This window comes from Macaca nemestrina, chromosome 16 (genome assembly GCF_043159975.1).
Source record: "Macaca nemestrina isolate mMacNem1 chromosome 16, mMacNem.hap1, whole genome shotgun sequence".
In the NCBI taxonomy this organism is placed as follows: Eukaryota; Metazoa; Chordata; class Mammalia; order Primates; family Cercopithecidae; genus Macaca; species Macaca nemestrina.
The window spans coordinates 83,746,595-83,767,308 of record NC_092140.1 but is presented as its reverse complement, the minus strand read 5'-3'; the positions used below and the strand labels follow the sequence as shown (position 1 = coordinate 83,767,308).

At 38.4% G+C, this 20,714-nt stretch overlaps 1 protein-coding gene across 3 annotated transcripts in view; it reads left to right on the top strand.

Annotated features, from left to right (window-relative positions):
- LOC105491722 (DnaJ heat shock protein family (Hsp40) member C15) overlaps positions 1 to 14,619 on the top strand; it is a 138,735-nt gene extending 124,116 nt beyond the window's left edge. For all 3 annotated transcript variants that reach the window (XR_011614865.1, XM_071081434.1, XM_011758368.3), the window contains one exon: positions 7,752 to 14,619. Coding sequence is in view for 2 of the 3 variants with exons in the window: in XM_071081434.1 (XP_070937535.1) it covers positions 7,752 to 7,822 (71 nt within the window). In the remaining variant the exon portion in view is untranslated. The remainder of the gene's footprint in view (positions 1 to 7,751) is intronic.
- Positions 14,620 to 20,714: the final 6,095 nt, after the last annotated feature.

Below are 20,714 nucleotides of genomic sequence, written 5' to 3'. Positions count from 1 at the left end.
GTATTGAGATCATTATGTGAATTTTATTTTCTTTTGATGAGATTGGTTATGTTTATTTTTTGGTGCTTAAACCAAACTTGCATCCCTGTGTTAAATCCCACAGGGATGCAAGGTTTATAATTCCTGCATCCCTTGGTTGGTCATGGTTTATAGTTCTTTTTATATGTTGCTGGGTTTGGTTTGCTGGTATTGTGTTTTAGTATCTTTGCATCCATACTTATAAGATATATTGATCAGTAGCTTTCTTGTGATATCTTTATCTGGTTTTGGCATGATGATAATATAGGCTTTATAAAATAAATTAGGAAATGTTCTCTCTTCTATAAGCCATCAGGGGCTGGGCTTTTCTTTGTGGGTAGTTTTTTGTTTACTGATTCAGTCTCTTGTTACAGGAATATTCAAGTTGTCTCTTCTTGAGTCAGTATCAGTAGTTTGTATCTTTGAGGAGCTTGTCCATTTTCTCTAAATTATCTAATTTATTGACATACAGTAGTTTCTCTTCTTTTTCCATTGTCTTAGGTTGAATATTAAGTTATTGATTTGAAGTTTTGTTTTTTGTTTTTTTTTGAAACAGGGTCTCACTGTCACCCAGACTGGAGTGACACTGTCACCCAGACTGGAGTGACACAGTCATAGCTCACTGCAGCCTCGACCCCTCGGGCTTAAGTGATCCTTCCACCTTAGCCTCCTGATTAGCTGAGACTACAGGCACATGTCACCTTTCTCAGCTAATTTTTGTATTTTTTGTAGAGATAGGGTTTTTGCCCTGTTGCCAGGCTGGTCTCAAATTCCTGAGATCTGCTCCACCCTCCCCCTCCCAAAGTGCTGGGATTACAAGTGTGACCCACTGTGCCCAGCCATCTTCTTTTTTTAACATGGATATTTGTAGCTATAAATTTCTCTGCACCGCTATTGCTGTGTCCCATAAGCTATAGGTGGTGGTATTCATGTTTAAGGTCATTCTATTATGGTAGGATAATATAATGTATTATTTATGTCCTTTTCAACTTATTAAGGTTTGTTTTATGGCCTAGTATATGCTCTGTCCTGGAGAATATCCTCTGTGCATTTGGGAAGAATTGCATATTCTGTTGTTGGGTAGTGTTCTATAAATATCTGTTAGGTCTTGTTAGTTTATAGTATTAAGTCTTCTGTTTCCTTGTTGATCTTTTGTGTGGTTGTTCTGTTATTGAAAGTGGGGTATTAGCTGGAATTATAAAATATTTATTCATTTCTTAGTTTCTGTTTTTGTTTTGGTTGGTTTTTGCTTCATATATTTTGGTGCTCTATTGTTAGGTACACATAGGTTTACAGTTGTTCCATCTTCCAGATTGATTGGCCCATTTTTCATTATGGAATGTCCCTTTTTGTCTCTGATAACATTTTTGGTTTCCAAGTTTACTTTGTCTCATTAACTACTATAGCTTTTCAGTGATTGCTGCTGTCAGGATATGTCTTTTTCCATCCTTTTACTTTCAGTATTTTTGTCTTCAAATCTAAGTGTGTCTCCTATAGAGAACATATAGTTGGGTCATGCTTGTTTGCTTTTCTTCTATTTTTAATAGAGACAGTGTCTTGCAATATTGCACAGGCTAGCCTCAAAATCCTGAACTCAAGTGATCTTCCTGCCTCAGCCTCCCAAAGTGCTGGGTTTATAGGCATTGAGCCACTGCACCTGGCTGGATCATGTTGTCATTTAATCTGGTCTGACAGCCTTTGCCTTTTGACTAGATTGTTTAATCCATTCTCATTTAGTGTTATTATTTATTATTTATTTTTATTTCAATAGTTTTGGGGGAACAAGTGGTGTTTGGTTGCATGGAAAAGCTTTTTTATGGTGATTTCTGAGATTTTGGTGTGCTCATCACCCAAGCAGTGTACACTGTACCCAATGTGTAGTCTTTCATCCCTCATCTCCTTTTTCTCTCTTCCCCCCAAGTCTCCAAAGTCCATTATATCATTCTTATGCCCTTGTGTCCTCATAGCTTAGCTTCCACTTATAGTGAGAATATACACTGATTGGTTTTCCATTCCGGAGTTACTTCGCATAGAATGATGGTCTCCAATTCCATCCAGTTTGCTGCAAATGCCATTATTTTATTTCTTTTTATGGCTGAGTAGTATTCCATTACATATATGTACCATATTTTCTTTATCCTCATGTTGGTTGATGGGCATTTAGGCTGGTTCCATATTTTTACAATTGTGAATTGTGCTGCTATAAGCATGTGTGTACAATTTTTCATAGTGGTTTTACTAGTTTATACTCCCACCAACAGTGTAACAGTGTTCCCTTTTCACCACATCCATGCCAACATTTATAATTTTTTGATTTTTTAATTATGGCCATTCTTGGAGGAGTCAGATGGTATGGCATTGTGGTTTTGATTTGCATTTCCCTGATAAATAGTGATATTGAGCTTTTTAAAATATGTGTGTCGGCCATTTGTGTATCTTTTTTTGAGAATTCTCTTTTCATGTCCTTAGCACACTTTTTGATGGGATTATTTATTTTTTTCTTGCTGATTGGTTTGAGTTTCTTACAGATTCTGGATATTAACCCTTTGTCTGATACACAGTTTGTGAAGATTTTCTCCTGCTCTTTGTGGGTTGTCCGTTTATTCTGCTGATTATTTCTTTTGCTGTGCAGAAGCTTGACTGAAAGCTTTTATTATGAATGTGTGTTGAATTTTCTGAAGCTATTGGCATGATTATTTATTTTGGCTGGGCGCGGTGACTCATGCCTGTAATCCCAGCACTTTGGGAGGTCAGGGCAGGCAGATCACCTGAGATTGGGGGTTCAAGGCCAGCCTGACCAACATGGAGAAACCTCATCTCTACCAAAAATACAAAATTAGCCGGGCATGGTGGTGCATGCCTATAATCCCAGCTACTCGGAAGGCTGAGGCAGGAGAATCGCTTGAACCCGGGAGGCAGAGGCTGCAGTGAGCCAAAATCTAGCCGTTGCACTGCAGCCTGGGCAACAAAAGAGAAACTGTGTGTCAAAAAAATAAATTAATAAATATATATTTATTTTTTATTCTGTTAATGTGGTAAATTACATCAATTAATTTTTGGATATGTAAGCCAGTCTTGCATTCCTGATATAAACCTAACTTGGTCATCATATCTAGTCTAATTTGATAAGTGAATATTTTGTTTGTTTTGCACCTGTGCTCATGAGAGATATGGATCTGTGGTTTCCCTGTGACATTTTCATTAGGGTTTGTTATCAAAGATATGCTAACCTCATAAAAAGAGTTGAAAGTGTTTTCTTTCTCTTCTGTTTTTCGGAAAAATTCAACAAAATCATGGCCAGGATTATTATTTTTTGGGAAGATTTTTAATTACATGTTTAGCTTCTTAAATATTCTTTTGATTTTCCATTTCTTCTTATATTAGTTTTGAAAGGTTTTCTTTTTCTTGGAATTTATCTTTTACATTTTTACATGCTCTGACATGAAGTTGATTACTTTTTTAGAGAACTGATCTTTCATTGTGTTGATTCTCTCTCAAATGCTAATTTCTATTGTGCTACCTTCCTTGATGCGTGAGTTATTTAGGAGTGTATTGATTAATATTCAAACGTTGGCATCTTCTAGATGTGTTTGTTATTGATTTCTAGTTTAGTTCTCCTCTGGTCAGTTAACAGACTGTTTCAGTGTTTCTCAAACTCTGTTGGAGGACTTTTTTTTTTTTCTCAATCTCTGGTGGACTGACAGCTTTTGTAAAATACAATGAAAATGAAATGAGAAAATTGAGGAAAAAAGTATGTATATAAGATCCAGGTTTTACAGGGGTACACTATTATTTCAAACAGCTATATTTTCTGAACACTTAATCTCAATTTCCAAACCTATGGTCTAATAGCAGTTGTAAATCAACATTCATCCATGGAAGACACTTTACATAGCACCATTTATTGTTATTTTAATCTTTGAAGTTTGTTGAGACTTACTTTATACCCTAGCACATGGTCAGTTACAGTAAATGTTCCATGTGCAGTTTAAAAGAAGATACATTCTACACTTGTAGGGCGGAATGTTTTATGTGTGTCAGTTAAAGCAAGTTTGTTGATGTTATTTAACTTCAGTGTTCTTACTCTTTCATTTTGTCTACTTGTTTTATGCATTATTGAGAAGAGGGATCACTCACTAAGATTGTGGATTTGTGTGTTTTTCCTTTTGGTTTTCTCCTTTTTTTCTTTGTGTATTTTGAGGGCTATCTTATTAGGTATATTCAAATTTACAATTGCCTTCTCTTACCAGTAGACTGACCCTTGTAACACTGTGAAATTGCCCATTTTAGTTTTGCATTTTACCTTAAAATGTACTTTATCTTATAATTAGTATAACAATGTCAGCTTTATTTTTGATAGTGTATGTTTTTCTGTTTCTTAAAAGTATAGTCTCTTAATATATAGTCTGCTGGATTTTTATTAATCAACTTTATTGAGATATAATTTATATAGAATAAAATGCACCCATTTAAATGCATAATTTGATGAGTTCTGGCAAATATATATGTGCATGTAACCACTAACAGTCAAGACATATACCATCTCCATAAGCTCCAGAGGTTCCTTTTTGCCCTTTCCCATTGCCAATCCCTCCCCACAGCCTGGGCAGTCCACAGCCTGGGCAGTCACCATTCTTCTTTCTGCCATAGACTATAGGTTAGACATATCTTTTATTTTATTTTATTTTATTTTATTTTTATTTATTTATTTATTTATTTTTTTGAGACAGAGTCTAGCTGTCGCCAAGGCTGGAGTGCAGTGGCACGATCTCGGCTCACTGCAACATCAACCTCTGCCTCCCGGGTTCATGCCATTCTCCTGCCTCAGCCTCCTGAGCAGCTGGGACTACAGGTGCCCGCCACCACACCCGGCTAATTTTTTTTATTTTTAGTAGAGACGGGGTTTCCCTAAAATTTTTTATATTTTTATATTTTTAGTAGAGATGTGTTAGCCAGGATGCTCTTGATCTCCTGACCTCGTGATCCGCCCGCCTCGGCCTCCCAAAGTGCTGGGATTACAGGTCTGAGCCACTGTGCTCGGCCTTAGACATGTTTCATATATATGGAATAGTATTATATACTCTTATGTGTCTGGCTTCTTTGAAGGAAAAAAGCAGTGCAGAATGTTGGACTCATCATAGTACATTTTCCTTATCTCCAGGTCCCTCAAGACCTGACTGACTTGGTAGCCCTCCAGTGCTTTTATACTGATGTGTTTATATTTTATTTAGCTCTTCTAGTTGGGTGTCAGTGGCAGAGTTGGTCTTAAACATGATGGTTCACAGTAGCCAAAAGCAGAAGACCTCTGGCAATATTTAGTGGTAGAAGAACAAAGGTACAGAAATACCAAGGGTGAAGGTGAGTGTTCTAATTAAATGGAACTCACCGAATTCCCCCAGAAAACTGAGAGGGATTGAAGAGTGTTATTTTCTTTATTCTTTTTCTTTTCTTTTTTGGAGATAGGGCCTCACTCTGTTGCCCAGGCTGGAGTGCAGTGGTGCGATCAAGGCTCACCGCAGCCTCAGGCTACAGGTGTGCACCACGACACCCAACTAATTTTTAAATTTTTTGTAGAGACAGAATCTTATTATGTTCCCCAGTCTGGTCTCAGACTCCTGGGCTCAAGCAGTCCTCTCACTTCAGCCTCCCAAAGTACTACGATGACAGGCGTGAGCCACTGTGTACAGCCGAGAGTATTTTGTTTTCGTTAAATTTAGGGTATGCATCCTATCCTGTGCTATCAGTCAGGATTCACTGCCAGCAACTAGGTATTTTAACCAGGAGAACATTTATCACAGGTTACACGTTGTTCGAAGATCTGAAGGAGCAAGTTCTACACTTGACCTGCAAGAATCATTCCTAAACAATTACACAGCTACTGTGTCAGGGAAGCTGCTGCCTCACAGGCTGCCACTAGAACTGTGGGAGAAGCACAGTTGCTGCCACCACTATAACCGCACTCTTGCTTACTGGTAGTAATAATGATAAAGAGGTTCAGCAAGAAAGGCTTTCCCGCATTTCAACCTTCCAAGTCTCACAAGAATGGCTCTAATTAATGGAACCTGATGTGAATCAAACACTGCTTGAAGAGACTATAGGAATTGTAGTTTTGGACTGAGGAACTTCTCCAACTATTTAGAGGTAGAATGAGGGTCACAAGAACCAGTCCAAAATGTATAAGACTTTCTATCATCTAGGCCTTCAAACTGCTGAGTGAGCATATTACAGCCTATGATTGAAATATCCAGAATGCATATTAATCAAATGTTATGTTTAAGTTTAATTAATATTTTAATATTTGCTGAGGATATTCAAGACATTGAGGACATCACCCTGATAACTCTAAGAATTTAAACAGCTTACCACATTGACGTTACCTAATTCCTGATTGCTAGATCGTCTGCAAAGATAATCATGAAATCAACAGATTTCATAACCAAGTGCTTTAAACTTTTATCAGCTTTCTTTGTAACTCTTATAGCACATTCAAGGACATACTGTGATATATTCCATAAGTGTTTATAGCAATTCAGATCTTGATATGAAAATGTCAGTGGTATCCTCAAGGGCAAAGAGCTAAATATAGCTTTCTCCAGCATTGCCCTTTCTACCACAACGCCATGTTTGTTGATGTATTTTCTTTGCTTTCTTTTCCGTTCATAAGTTGGGTGGTATGATATCAATAAAAGGCTGGAAAAAAGTCAGGACAATGTACACCAATATTAGCTAGATGCTTTTTGGTTTGTTGTAAACTACTAAGACCTTATGATGTTTTCAGCAGGTATAGATGGTTTGCACTTAAGGGGAGAATACAAAATAAAAAACACAAAGAGACTGGTGAGCTGTAATATGATTGTTAGTCTGAGCGTTAAACAATGACAGTATTCAGGACTAGAAGTTAGAAGGCGCATGATGTTTAGCTTTCATGTGACAGTTTGGGGCTAGTATTTTTGTATGTCAAATAGGTTCTGTTTGTGATTTACAGTGATTCTGCATTTGAAATTCACCTCAGTTTTCCTCTTGCTGTTTACATTAGAAAGAATTCATTGCAAAGAACTCTAAAAAGGAACTGACTCAGTTTTATTTTGGGGCACTGTAAATCCAAAACTACACTCTGTCAGTATTCGAATAGAATCATTTCAGAGAACAAAAATTTATTTTGACCTTATTTTTGTCTCTCATTTATTAATATTAGATCATTTATCTCAAGTAAGTAGGTTTTTAGCACTGGGTAGTACATAGTTGCCTTTTTAAACATGCATTTTATTTTTGTGACATCATAAGACTTGATTAGTACTTTAAAAAGACCCCTTGGATTGATTTATGTTCTTCAAAAAGATACCCCTTTTCACACATGAATGTGTCTTTAAAAAAAAAAAAAAAAGAAAACAGTCATGGAAAAGACTGTTATTTTATTTACCTAACCATCCGCTTAATTTTAGAAAATTCTCTGGTCAAATACTGGAAAGGTGAATGTCTGACCCATGAAGTATTTGAGTATTTTTCAAGTTATTCCTGATCACAACTTTCTTTCATCATTTTTCTCAGAGGTTTTTTTTAAATTGTTGGATAGTTGTAGGACTTCACTAATCAAGTTTAATTTGTACTGTTTTGATTTCTAGTTAGCTTATAAAATAATTTGTCAGGATTAATGTGTGAGACAATATCAGAGAAGAGTATTTTTAGTATCAATGATGAAGTATATTTTAATTCATTTTTCTTTGTTGTCTCAGGTGGATCTCCTTACGTAGCGGCCAAAATAAATGAAGCAAAAGACTTGCTAGAATCTGGCACCAAACGTTGATTGATGCTTAAGGACCACGCTGAAGGAAAAAAAAAGAGGGGACTTCAAAAAAAAAAAAAAAAAAAAAAGACCTGCAAAATATTCTAAAACATGGTCTTCTTAATTTTCTGTATGGATTGACCACAATCTTATCTTCCATCATTAAGCTGTATAACAATAAAATAATAATAGTCTTGCTTTTTATTATCTTTTAAAGGATCTCCTTAAAATTCTATAACTGACCTTTTTTCTTATTTTCTTTGTTACATTCATACATTTTTAAGATTTTTGTTATGTTCTAAATCCCCTCACCCCCCCACACACACACGTGTGCAAAAAGTATGATTATCAAGAATGCAATTGGGATTTGTGAGCAATGAGTAGAAGTTTTCTTATTGCTTATATTTGTACCCTAATTGTCTCTTTTTTTCAGGGAATTTGGGACTCTGCCTATATAAGGTGTTTTAAATGTCTTGAGAGCAAGTACTGGCTGATACCCCTTGGAGATATGATCTGAAATGTAATGGAATTTATTAAATGGTGTTTTGTAAAGTAAGGGTTAAGAACCCCGCTCCCTCTGAGACCCTATAGCTAAAGCATGAGGACTTGGAGAGCTACTAAAATGATTCACGTTTACAAAATGAGCCCTGTGAGGAAAGGTTGAGAGAAGTCTGAGGAATTTGTATTTAATTATATTCTCCCAGTACTGTATATTTATTCATTACTCAGTCTACAAATATTTATTGACCCCTTTGATGTGCAAGGCACTATCGTGGGTCCCCTGAGAGTTGCACGTATGAAGCAGTCATGGATCATGACCCAAAGGAACTTACATGTAGAGGAAGGATAAATCACACACATAGTGAATGCTGTTAGATACAGGTGATATATTTTAAAAGTTCAAAGGAAGAAAATAATATGTTAAACACTGCATGAGAGGAGGAATAAGTGGCATAGAGCTGGGCTTTAAAAAAGAAAAATAATCAGAGATACCATAATGATTGGTGAGGTGAGTCAGTGTTATTTCTTCTGAGATGAGTGTTATTCTGAGATGACAATTAGCAGAAATAGATATATCAATTGGAGTGATTAGAGTGCAGGGTTTCTAGAAAGCAAAGTTTGGACAGAGTGGTCATCAAAGGCCAGCTCTGTGACTTACACTGCATTAAATTAATTTCTTAAAACATAGTCCCTGATCATTATCACTTTACTATTCCAAAGGTGAAAGAACAGATTCAGATACAGAGTGCCAGCATTATTTCCCAGTATTCCTTTACAAATCTTGGGTTCATTTCAGGTAAACTGAACTACTGCATTTTCTGTATCTTAAAATACTTTGTAGATATCCTAGATGCATCTTTCAACTTGTAACATTCTGTAGTTTAGGAGTTCTCAACCTTGGCATTATTGACATGTTAGGCCAAATAATTCTTTTTTTGTGGGAGGTCTCTTGTGCATTTTAGATGATTAGCAATAATCCCTGACCTGTTATCTACTAAAGACTAGTCTTATCAGTTGTGACAACAAAAATGGTTCCAGATATTGCCAAATGCCCTTTAGAGGACAATAATCGCCCCCAGTTGAGAACCATTTCTGTAAAACTTTAATTACTATTTTTTCTTTTGGTTTATAAAATAATGATCCTGAATTAAATTGCTGGAACCTTAAAGTCGATAAAATATGGTTCTTGCTTTAAAGTCCCCATACATGTCCTACTAATTTTCTCATGCTTTAGTGTTTTTCATTTTTCTCCTGTTATCCTTGTACCTAAGAATGCCATCCCAATCCCCAGATCCCCACCTGTCTAGGCATAGTTGAAGTCTAGGCATAGTTGAAGGCCAAGCTAAAATGTATCCCTCTTTTTCTGGTGCATCCAGCAAAAGTAATATCATGAATTATCAGCTCTCTGAGAGCAGCATCATATCTGTCTTGTTTACTGTTACATTGGCAGCCAATAAATATTTGTTGAGTGAATGAATAAATCCCCATAGTACTTTATTCTTCACATGATACATACCTATAGGGGCTATAGCTTGGTACCTTGCGAAGCAACTCTTGGTGTAACATACCTTCTTTCTCATACTAAAATGCAAGAACCTTCAGAGCAAGAATATTGCCATTCATCTTTGTAACCTCTTTACTCTGGAGCACTTGCCTTTAGCAGGCATCATAAAGTTTTACATACTAAGAAAATGTTGCTGTTTTCTGAATACTATGCATCAAAACATGTTACTGCCAATTTGGAAAGTTCTGCTAAGGAATATTGGGGCACCCTCAGTTGCACCTTTTAATTGATGTCATATTTTCCTAATCCATACTTTATTCATGAGAATTTGAGTCACCCCAGCATTAGCTTAGAATTTCCTTAATTCCTGTTTTCTTTGCAGGTACCTTGGAGCCAGGTCTGCTTTTGAATACTATCCTCCTGTTATGTGACCTTGGGCAGTTACTCAGTTTTCTAGTCAATAACCTGTATCTATAAAATAGAGAAAATAATCCTATCAAATATGGTTATTGTAGAGAATAAGGATGTATAAAGCATTTAGTCACATAAATGCTCAAAAAATATAATTTTTACTTCCTTCACTGCCTCATTTAGTTAGTTTTATCTTTAAAAATACCTCGGATTCAGGGTAAAGTTTCAGGTATGTCCCAGTAATCATTTATTTCACCCTTGAATCTGCAATTTGGGTAGAACATGGTGGGGACAGCTCGTCTGCATTCCTTGCAGCATTAACAGGCTGGAGGCACCAGTTCTCCGGCCAGCAAGTTGGGCCTGGTTGTTGGCTGAGAGCCTCGGTTTTTCTCTCTGCTTAGGTTCCTATTTACACAGGCTTCTCCACAGGGCTACTAGAGCATCGTCACCATAGCAGCTGTCTTACAACAGAGTGTTCCAAGAGACAAAAAATGGAAGCTGCCAGATTGCCCTGGGTCTGGAAACTGTCAGGGCGTCACTTGTGCCATATTCAGTTGGTCTAAGAATTACAGAGCCTGCCTCGATTCAAAGGGAGAGGATAGAAAGGACTGAAAGAATCAGTGGTCATCTTTAATATGCAACAGGACAGGGTTGGGATTTTTTCTTCCCCTTGAGTCTGTGAAGGCATTACTTAAAAAAATCAGGCATATACAATTGAACTACAGCTACTTGGAGTATAAGCTCAGAAAGTTTCAGATAATAAGTACAACTACTATTTTTCTGCTGTTATCCTTGTACCTAAGGATGCCATCCTAATCCCCAGATCTCCACAACTATACCTACATAGTTGAAGGCCAAGCTAAAATGTATCCCTCTCTTTCTGGTGCATCCAGCAAAAGTAATATCATGAATTATGAGCTCTCTGAGAACAGGGATCATATCTGTCTTGTTTACTGTTGCAGTGAATAAGTACAGTTGCAGATACTCAGGAGTAATTCTCTCAATGGCAGTATACTTATAAAACTGAATTTTCACCAGCTACACACCCTTCCCCCCAAACTCCTTATCTGTAAAAAGCTTGTTTGGTTACCTGTCTTCAGTAAAGATTGTGCTTGCATATTTGCTGTCATTGCATATTCTGCTTAATTAAGTCCTGTTGATACTGCAGTTTCTGTGTATTCTTACATCTTAGATGCAATCTGAGGGACTAGGAAGGCCTTTTAAAAATAAAACAATTCAGATTGCAGAGGAAGTGTAAGTCATGGACAGTTAATTAAAGGGGAACATAGAATGCTATTTAGATTTTAGTTGATGGTGCCAATCTTCAGCGTAAAGTCACAAGTGGAGAGAAGTTTAGTAAGGAAAAAATGTTGGGCTTGGAATGCATTGTTTAGTCTTCAAAGCACTTTACTTTTTGTGAAATATATTTTAGACATTCAGCAAATATTGAATACTTACTATATCAGGCAGTAAAGATATAAGTTCATTCTTAAAATGTTCATGTTCAAGCTAAATACAAAAAAAATAAGTTCTTAAACAGAAAACTCTTTCCCTCATACTTTTTAATTAACAAGACATATAGGAGTTGCATTAATGGGCATGCTTATGATTGATCATCCAGCAGTGTCATTAGAAATACATTTTATTCATGTGCAGGAATCTTTTGGTTGTCATGGGGAACCTTGAACACAGAAAAGAGCTTTTTATTGATAAGGTAATTCAACACACTTGACAATTAGCTTAATACGGTTTAATACCATTTGTGGGAGAAGATGAATCAGCCAGGCTCTTTATGTCAAGAATATGAAGTTTCTCTGACTCAACCAACTTAAGATGAGCTACAGAGACTGCAGTGAAAAGTGAAATATCCAAGTACTCCAGCTTATTTCACACAGTGGAACCATGCTGTCCTCTGGCACCCTGCACCTTACCCAACAGTCATCAACCAGATACAGGCTCCTGGCTGCAAGGAGGATTTGATGGGAATGAGTAAATGTGTCAGCATAGTCCCTCCCTTCTAATGGAAAAGCAACCTCAAGAGCAAATCCTATTAATGGGTGGATCAGTATCGTCTACTTGTCAAAAACATTCCATGAATTATGAATCAAAATTTTATTTATGGTGGCATTGCACACGTTAAGAGATTAGGATTTTTGTTAGCATAATTTATTAGCTGGAAAAGTTGAGAAGGTTCTTTGGACTCATTTTTGTAGGTGGAACCTAAGTGATCTGGATCATTGCCCACCAGCGAAATTGCTGGGCATGGCGGACAAAGAAAATGTTCCTTCTAATGATTTTTTATGAGCTGAGTAGCTATTGTTCCCAGCTGAGTGCTCTTTTCCTCTTTTTATTGTTGCTGAGCAAAAGAATTTATAAAAAGCTCTTTCTTTTGTATTAAAAACCCTGCTCAACTGAAATGCAAGTTCATTAAGTAATGTTCATTTCTCTTCCTGCCATAATAACCCTTTCCCTCTCTGTTCGATTCAACAGTGTCTAGCAGCACTGGTCAAAATTTTAAGTCTGAACAGACTATATTACATAGATGTAGAGAAATAGATATTCAATCTTCAGCATTAAGGTGGAGCTTAATTTCACATGAGTAGAATATGATCACTTAGGCTAGATGTTGGCCATAAATTTCAAATTAGTATCTCAACTTAGCGGGGGACAATCAACAGTGGCAAACTTCAATTATGACAGGATAAAAATCCCATAGAGATAGTTCAATATGGACATCTAAACTATAATGCTAAATGCCAATAATTAGAATAAGTTCATTTTAAGAAAAGCAGTAATATTAGCTAACATTTGTTTAGTACCTGTGCCAAACATTTTGCCTATGTTACCTTGATTTTCGTAGCTAGCCTAAGAGGTACTATTATGTATCCCCGTTTTACAGGTTAACAAACAGGCTCAGAGGAGTTTAGGATCTTTTCCAAGATTACATAGCCAGTAAGTAATGAGACTAAGATCCAAATTCAGACTCTGAAACATACTCTTTATATTATATTGCACTTGTCCTAAAAATGTGGGAATCAGAATGAAGGGACTTGTATGACTTTTGGCTCATTCTTTGATGCACGTGGCCTGGAGTTATAAAGGATCCAGTGTCATTGTGCATCATGAGCAAGGAGTACCTAATCTCTTTAATTCTTCCCTGGAAGCTTATGACGTCCATCCAAGTGCACATAGCAAAAGTTCTGTTGTAAACTTTAGCAGAGTGAGTTTCTCTGACTCAGAGTGATGATGGAGGAAGCTTTGATGAGATTTTATCTGAAATGTTCATGGACAAGAGCTTTCAAGGAGAACATCCACAGCAAGGTTCCAAAAACAGCTTATGAAAGTGAAGCAGCAAGACCTTGCATGAGAAATGAAGAGAGAGCTCAATGTATTAAAGATGAAAACAAGAAGACCGAATTTATTGAAAGGAGCAGAGAGGCAATGAAAACAAGGCAACTGAAATGAGGTGACTTGCAGCAATTGAAAGGGAATTTCAGTACTTTTGTAGAATTTTTAAAAAATTGTTTTCTGCTGTTTATTTTCAATTTTGAACAGGGTTATTTGTTCATGCCATACTTATTTGCCAAATTCCAAAATTCTATCTATATAGTTTTACAGTTGTCTGGTGGAATCAATGGAACTTTAGTTACCAGTCAAATGCATCTTTGAGATTGTCCAGTTAATTCTCTATTTCTGGTAGCTGTAATAAATGTTGAAAAGGTTTCTAACTCCTGGAGAAAGTTTCTAACTCCTTATGACTCCTTATGACTAATATTCATAACAGACTTGTGAGTTCCTTGAACACGATACACCTGTATTCAAAAGAGTGTATTCCAAAGCTAACTCAGTGATCTTTCCATTTATCTATTGGATTAGCGGTGTCTTTGCTCTTTCCTTCTGTAAATGTGAATAGTTAAGGGTTGACTGCAGAAGTGTTTACACTTTGGCTTCCATGCCTCTGGAATGTTTGTGCTTTGGTGGTGAGATGTGAGACTATATTTGTATAGTCTGCATCTCTCAGGCTGCCCCAGAATGTTGTATAGTGCAGTGCTGAAGAAAGCAGCAGGTACACACAGAAATGGAGCCTTCCCTGGTTAACCCTGCCTGGATCTGAGTTACACTCTGTTTCTTGACTTCTTGGGACTTAGGTAATCAGTTTGCCTTATACTGTATCCCATTTTGTACTCGCTTACATACTACATTCTTGTTTGGGCTTTCCTTTCTTTCTTGTAAGCAGATATTTTTTTAAAGCCAATATGTGAAAATACGGATACACTACAATTAAATAAAATGCTGTTGTGTTTGTTTTGCTTTAAAATTGTAAAGGATAAGCAATAAGATAGTTTTATCTACGTGGTTTTCCCAGTGCAGTTAAAATAAAACCTAACCTGCCAAAATTGAATTTACACTCAATTTTTCTGTTGTATAACTCTTGAAGAACACCTCATGTGTTATGTAACTTCATCTACATTGTGTACTCTTTTATTTATTAAAAGTCAATGTTAATCTTTCGTTTTTTCTACACTTCCCTTTACTTCCTTTTTTTTTTTTTTTTTTTTTTTTTTTTTGAGACGGAGTCTCGCTCTGTCGCCCAGCCCAGGCTGGAGTGCAGTGGCGCGATCTCGGCTCACTGCAAGCTCCGCCTCCCGGGTTCACGCCATTCTCCTGCCTCAGCCTCCCGAGTAGCTGGGACTACAGGCGCCCACAACCGCGCCCGGCTAATTTTTTGTAATTTTTAGTAGAGACGGGGTTTCACCGTGGTCTCGATCTCCTGACCTTGTGATCCGCCCGCCTCGGCCTCCCAAAGTGCTGGGATTACAGGCGTGAGCCACCGAGCCTGGCCTGACTTCCCTTTACTTCCTCATGAGATGCTCAGCCCAGTTGTCCCTCAGGACACAGTATCGATTGGTTCACTTTCAAAAGCAGCTATTAGAAACCCAAATCATAGACATGTGAATTTTCTCAGAAGCCAGTATTGAAACTTGGATTTTTACCTCTCATACCAAAATAAAGAAGGGAAAAAACAGAAATCAGCCCAACAATACCTTTAATTGATTTTTATATTTATCTTGTAATGCAAATACCAAAGAAAAGTACCTAGTTCCTTGGTTTATTTACTTATATCTTGCCTCTGTTATCTTCATAACAATTTTTGGCCTTAGCACTTTTGACTGCATGAAGAACTCTAAACATAGGCAATGGTAATAGAAATGCTGACACATCTGAACCGTCGGCCCCAGAATATATTATTGAATATGACTGCACAAATGCCTGGGAACCTATACTTAGCGTGAAGAATAAGGCCACTGTTTTCAACTTCCAGCAGGAGGAGAGTACAGACAGATGAGCCTTCTGTTTCCCCTCTCTGGCTCTTCCATTGTCTTTCCCTGGCTCTTGTGTGTGTGTGTATGCAGGCAGGCACACACACGTACAAACACATCCTTCCCCATGGAGTGGTCACATCTTAATATCTACTGAGGCCAGTTAGACATTCTGTGGGCCGAGTATGTATTGCAGTTGCTTAACCGGCCTAGAGGTCTTACGATGTCATGGGCACCATCAAGTGATCTGTTTCCAAATCTGTAGAAGGAGGAGGACTGGTAGTGTTGGGCTTACATGACATAAAGGAGCTTGGATTTGTTTTGTCAGGAGATGAATGTGTTTTTCACAGCAGTCTGGTGAATTAAGAACAATACACAGAATCCCACAGCGAGCGTGTTCTATTTGACTCTGTTGATGGGATTTATGTATGGAACAACAATTTTCTGTATAGACATAATTGAATACATATTACCATGATCTGAAACCATGCAAGAATATGTATGGTGTGTGGGAAACCTGAAAACAGACACAACTGATGAAATTATTAGTTTACATTTTTTACTCAAAATATTTGTGAAGCAGCTATTCCCTACATATGCTCTATGTAGAAATGCAGAGACAAGTAGATGATTGTAATGTGTCACCATCTCTTTTTTGGACTGAACTTTTTTTTTTTTTTTTTAAGATGGAGTTTCGCTCTTGTTGCTCAGGCTGGAGTGCAATGGCACAATCTTGGCTCACCGCAACCACCACTTCCTGGGTTCAAGCGATTCTCCTGCCTCAGCCTCCCGAGTAGCTGGGATTACAAGGACTGAATTTTTAATAGAGCAAGAATGCCAAAAGGGAAGTCCCTCAGATCTGGTGTGTGGCTCAGTAATGCCCTCAGCTCCATGCGGCTTCTTCCCTTAGGGCTCTGAGTAAAGTCTGTGGGTGTCAGAAGGTATGAGGGTCTCTTGTATTTAATAATATCAAGGGAGTACAGTGTTCTCCCTCAAATCCTGGCCAGCAGTTACTCCTGGAGAAAGAAGAACAATCTGGCTAACAAATGTGTCACCCACGTAAACTGACCAGAAATATCTGGAGCCGTGAACACCTAGTTAGTGGGGTCAGCAATAGGCCCGGCAGTAATTGCTCAGTGCCTCGTGCACTAGCAGCAGTGGGAATTGCCGTAGTGTAAATTGGTTTTAGGGGCCAAATTGATCAACCAAAAGAGGCTCAGAGATTTTTGGTGTTCGGGTTACTGACAAGGGTTCCGACTTTCTGGATCACGTGATGAAATGCATGGCAGTTGACTCTGCTCTCCTCTAGGTTTTCTGTCTCCCTTCCAACCCCCATCAGCAACCGTTTCTTGTTCTTGAGGCTGCTTAGCCTAAGAACTTTTGGTCTTTGCTGTCTGGGAGTTACAAATCCACAATGGCAGTGAAAGCTTTTCTTTCTCCCTCCTCCATCCTTTCCTACTTTTGGCCTTTTTTCGCTTTTGCAGCAGTTACACTTGGATCCATCTGCTAGACACCCACAACATCAGGGCGCTGGGGCGTGGTTCCTGCTGGGCAGTCAAGGAGCTCTGGGTCCGTGACAGAACTGAGGCAGCTTCCCCCAGGTTGCGTCACCTTGTTTTCCCCTTCTAAAATATCACCCACTTACCTGCCTACAGAGAGAGACAGGGCATAGGGAGTAACAAGAAGAAATGCACAGCATGTTCTGGACTCCTCGAAGAGAAGTGTTTGCTCAAGGCATTATTAATATTTTTGCAAGGCACAGTAACATTGATTTTTTCATCCAAGAAGCATTTTGCATTTGCACAGAGTAGTCACTAGAGTGTTGAACCATTTTCTTTGGTACATGGAGGAAGTGGCTCATCCTCGGCCTAAGAGCACCAAATTTGAGTTGGTATTTTTTATTTCCAGTTCCAGGCGTGAATCTTTACTCCATTTTGCAGGTAGCTGGAAAATCTTCTGTTTGTTTAAATTCACGCTGGGTAATACTGCATCATTTTAAGTTTTCTATCTGGAGCTCGGTATAGGAGTTCACCAATGCCAAGCACGGACTCTGCATAGAATGCCTTGTATAGGCTCCATGCTGCAAGCCTCCCACACTGATGGATTTAATTTTTTTTGACATCCCAGCCAATCAGGTGTCTGACTATAACTTGAAGCCAATTAGTATTTTTCACAGAGCCAGGTGCAAAGCTGCCAGGTAACATCTGCAAGTGACTTGCATTGCTCTAATGGGATCTGCATATGTTCAGCTCTATATGAAGATGTCTTTCACTTGACATGAAGTCATCTTTGGTCTTGTTCTCCCTCGACTCCATGAAGCAGACACACCTACATGTGTTGCCAATTTGATCCACTTTCAAAGGAGGATTGTGCCTAGTGTTTCTTTTCATGATCTAATATTTATGCTGATGCCTCTTGGAAAACTGTATCTACCAATCCAAAGTGCTTTGAGAAGGGAGGGGAGGGGGTATGGCAACACATCTCTCGTTACCATCAAGGCATTTGCTGATAATATGTGGTCTAACCTAAATTATCCAGTAAAGATTTACTTGAGGACTTTGTAAATTTCTTTTAAAAAATAAATCTGATGGAGGCAATTTTTTTTCCCTCAAAGACACAATATATCTGAGTTCCTGTAACTTTGAGTCTCCTAGAATCTATGTGACTATGAATGACTATGTGACTATGAATTCAATGACTATGAATCTAGAGCTATGTGACTCTAGGCAGGACAGCCTTTGCTGAGCCACTTGCATTAGGTGCTCACTGGTGGCCATAGGACCTGTAGAAGGAGCACACGTTTCCAAGTCACACTGACCTAAGTTTGAATCCCCGACCCACTCTGTTAGCACAGTCATCTTGTGGAAGTTTTGTAACCTCTCTTTTGATTTCCTGACCCATAAAATGGGTATGATAATACATACCTCAGAGTTTAATGATTTCATAGATACAGACATGCCTGCTTAGTGCCTGTACATGATAGCTTTTCAAAAACTGCTCATTTTCAGTGCCTATCTTTTTGTCTCCACTGCTTTTATTTTATTTCAAGTACTGTACAAATATTCCAAGTGAATTTTTAAAAGAATGGGTAACTACCAGTATTTCCAACATTTTAACCTCAACTATATTCTTTTTTTCTGGGGTCTCTTCTAGTATATATTCACATAAAGCCTTAGGAATTGATCTTATAGGAAATGCCTGTAGACAAATATGCTCATCTCTAGATTGGAAATTGAACCAAAGTATTTTACGACAACACTGGAATGCAGTTTGAATATTTTTATTAAAGTAAGTAAATGACTATCAATACTTGTGGCTAAATAAGAATACATGTTTAACAGCTGAAAACTTTATCCAAGAGCATTTAGAGAAAAAAAATAAACAGTCCTTTGTCCAGGTTTGTGGCAAAGCAAGGTATGATAATATTAATAGCTGTTCATTACTGAGTGCCTGATATTTGTGTCAAACATTCTTTATGTTATTTCTTTCATCCTTACAACACCCAGTTAGCTATGAGTCTGTTTTCAAATGCATAACAAAAAAAAATTTCACAGGAAGCCAATTACTTTAAAACAGTACTTTTTATAAAACTGAAAAACATTTGTGATATAGTAATGTATATGGCTTATTATTAATGCATTAAATATCAAGATTTATTTCACAAAGAAGGGGTTCAAGAGCATAAGTACTTTTCATAGAACCACATGGTCAGGAAGGGGTAGGATTGGATCTGCTCCCATGTCTTCTACCCCCATAGTCTCCTCTTTCCCCCTTATCCTGCTGCCTTAAGACTTACGGAGCTTAAGACTCTTAGCCTAAGTTCCAGAAAACTTCTCTCCTGGCTTAAAGTGAATGCTGGGTAATTTATTTAGTCTGCTCGGGGTAGTCATTCATTCCAACATGATTGTAGTGCAAGGACCTCCCTTCCTTTCAGAACATTTGTCACTTGTCATGTTTCATTTAGGACACCAGAGGAGGCATCCAGTGAAATGAACAGGAGGCACTTTTGTGACAAATAGACTTCAGAAGCCAAAGCTGGAGCTGGAAAAGACCTTGCAGATCTTCAAGCCTCCTTGAGGTGCTGCCTGATGGATTTCCAGATCCGTGACGTTTTCTAAACACTTGATCACAGCAAAAAGAATAAAGACTGATTTAAAAGGAAGACCCCGGGCCTAGGTGTAAGAGAGAATGTTGCCGTTTTTATGTCCTCTTCACAGGGAAATAGCAGATTTCATGAACTCAGACTTTGGAGAAAGGCTAATGTGGATTTAAATTCCAGGTCATATACTTACTTATTGTGCAGCTTTCGACAATTTACTGTAAAATAGAAGTATATCACCTACTTCACAGGATTGCTGTGAGAATGAAATAAAGTGGTGTGTATCACACACTGAACATAGTACCTGACACATGGCTGGCGCTCTGTAAATGTGTGCACAATTCAATTCCTTTCACTAAACCAGTGATCCTCTGCTCTGCCTGTTTCTTACAATCCCCTGTGTAGCTTTTACAAGTTCTAATGCCCAGGCAGCACCCCAGACCATCAGACTTTCTGGGGTGGGAGCCAGGCAACAGTATTTCTCCATATCCAGCCAACGTTGAGCATCCCTGGACTAGATGCAGGCTGAGTGAGGCCCTGGTACAGAGCCTCACCTGTCTGCAAGGGCTCTGCGGGAACACAGCTCAGGGATCAGGGCCTGGGACAGCGTGGAAGGGACCTCTCAGCTCACTCCAAGGGCTGCAGGCAAGGCCATCCCCAGGGCCTAACTGAGGGCAAATCTCTCTGAGGGCTTTTCTTCTGCCACAGCACTTTTATCCAAGTGAAACAGAACAAAAGGGCAGCCTGGAGAAGGATTATGATCAAAGCAGGCAGCTTAAAAAGCGACGGTAAGGAAAGGGGGAAGCAGACAGTCCAACGCGGTGGTAAGAACAAGCCTGCACCAGCACATCTGACTGCGAAGGCTCTCTGACTGTCAGTGCAACTGTCCAAAGTGATCATCTCTTTCACCCGCTCAGAAGTCAAGGACTGGGTGACTCATTGCTTTGAATAGAGTTGCCCCGAATCATGACTGGGAAGTTCGGTGTGGTCCCAGGGTCAGCAGCACAGCATCATCAGAGAGCTGGTCAGAAGTGCAGAATTTCAGGCCCTGCCGCGGGCCTGCTGAGTCAGAACCTC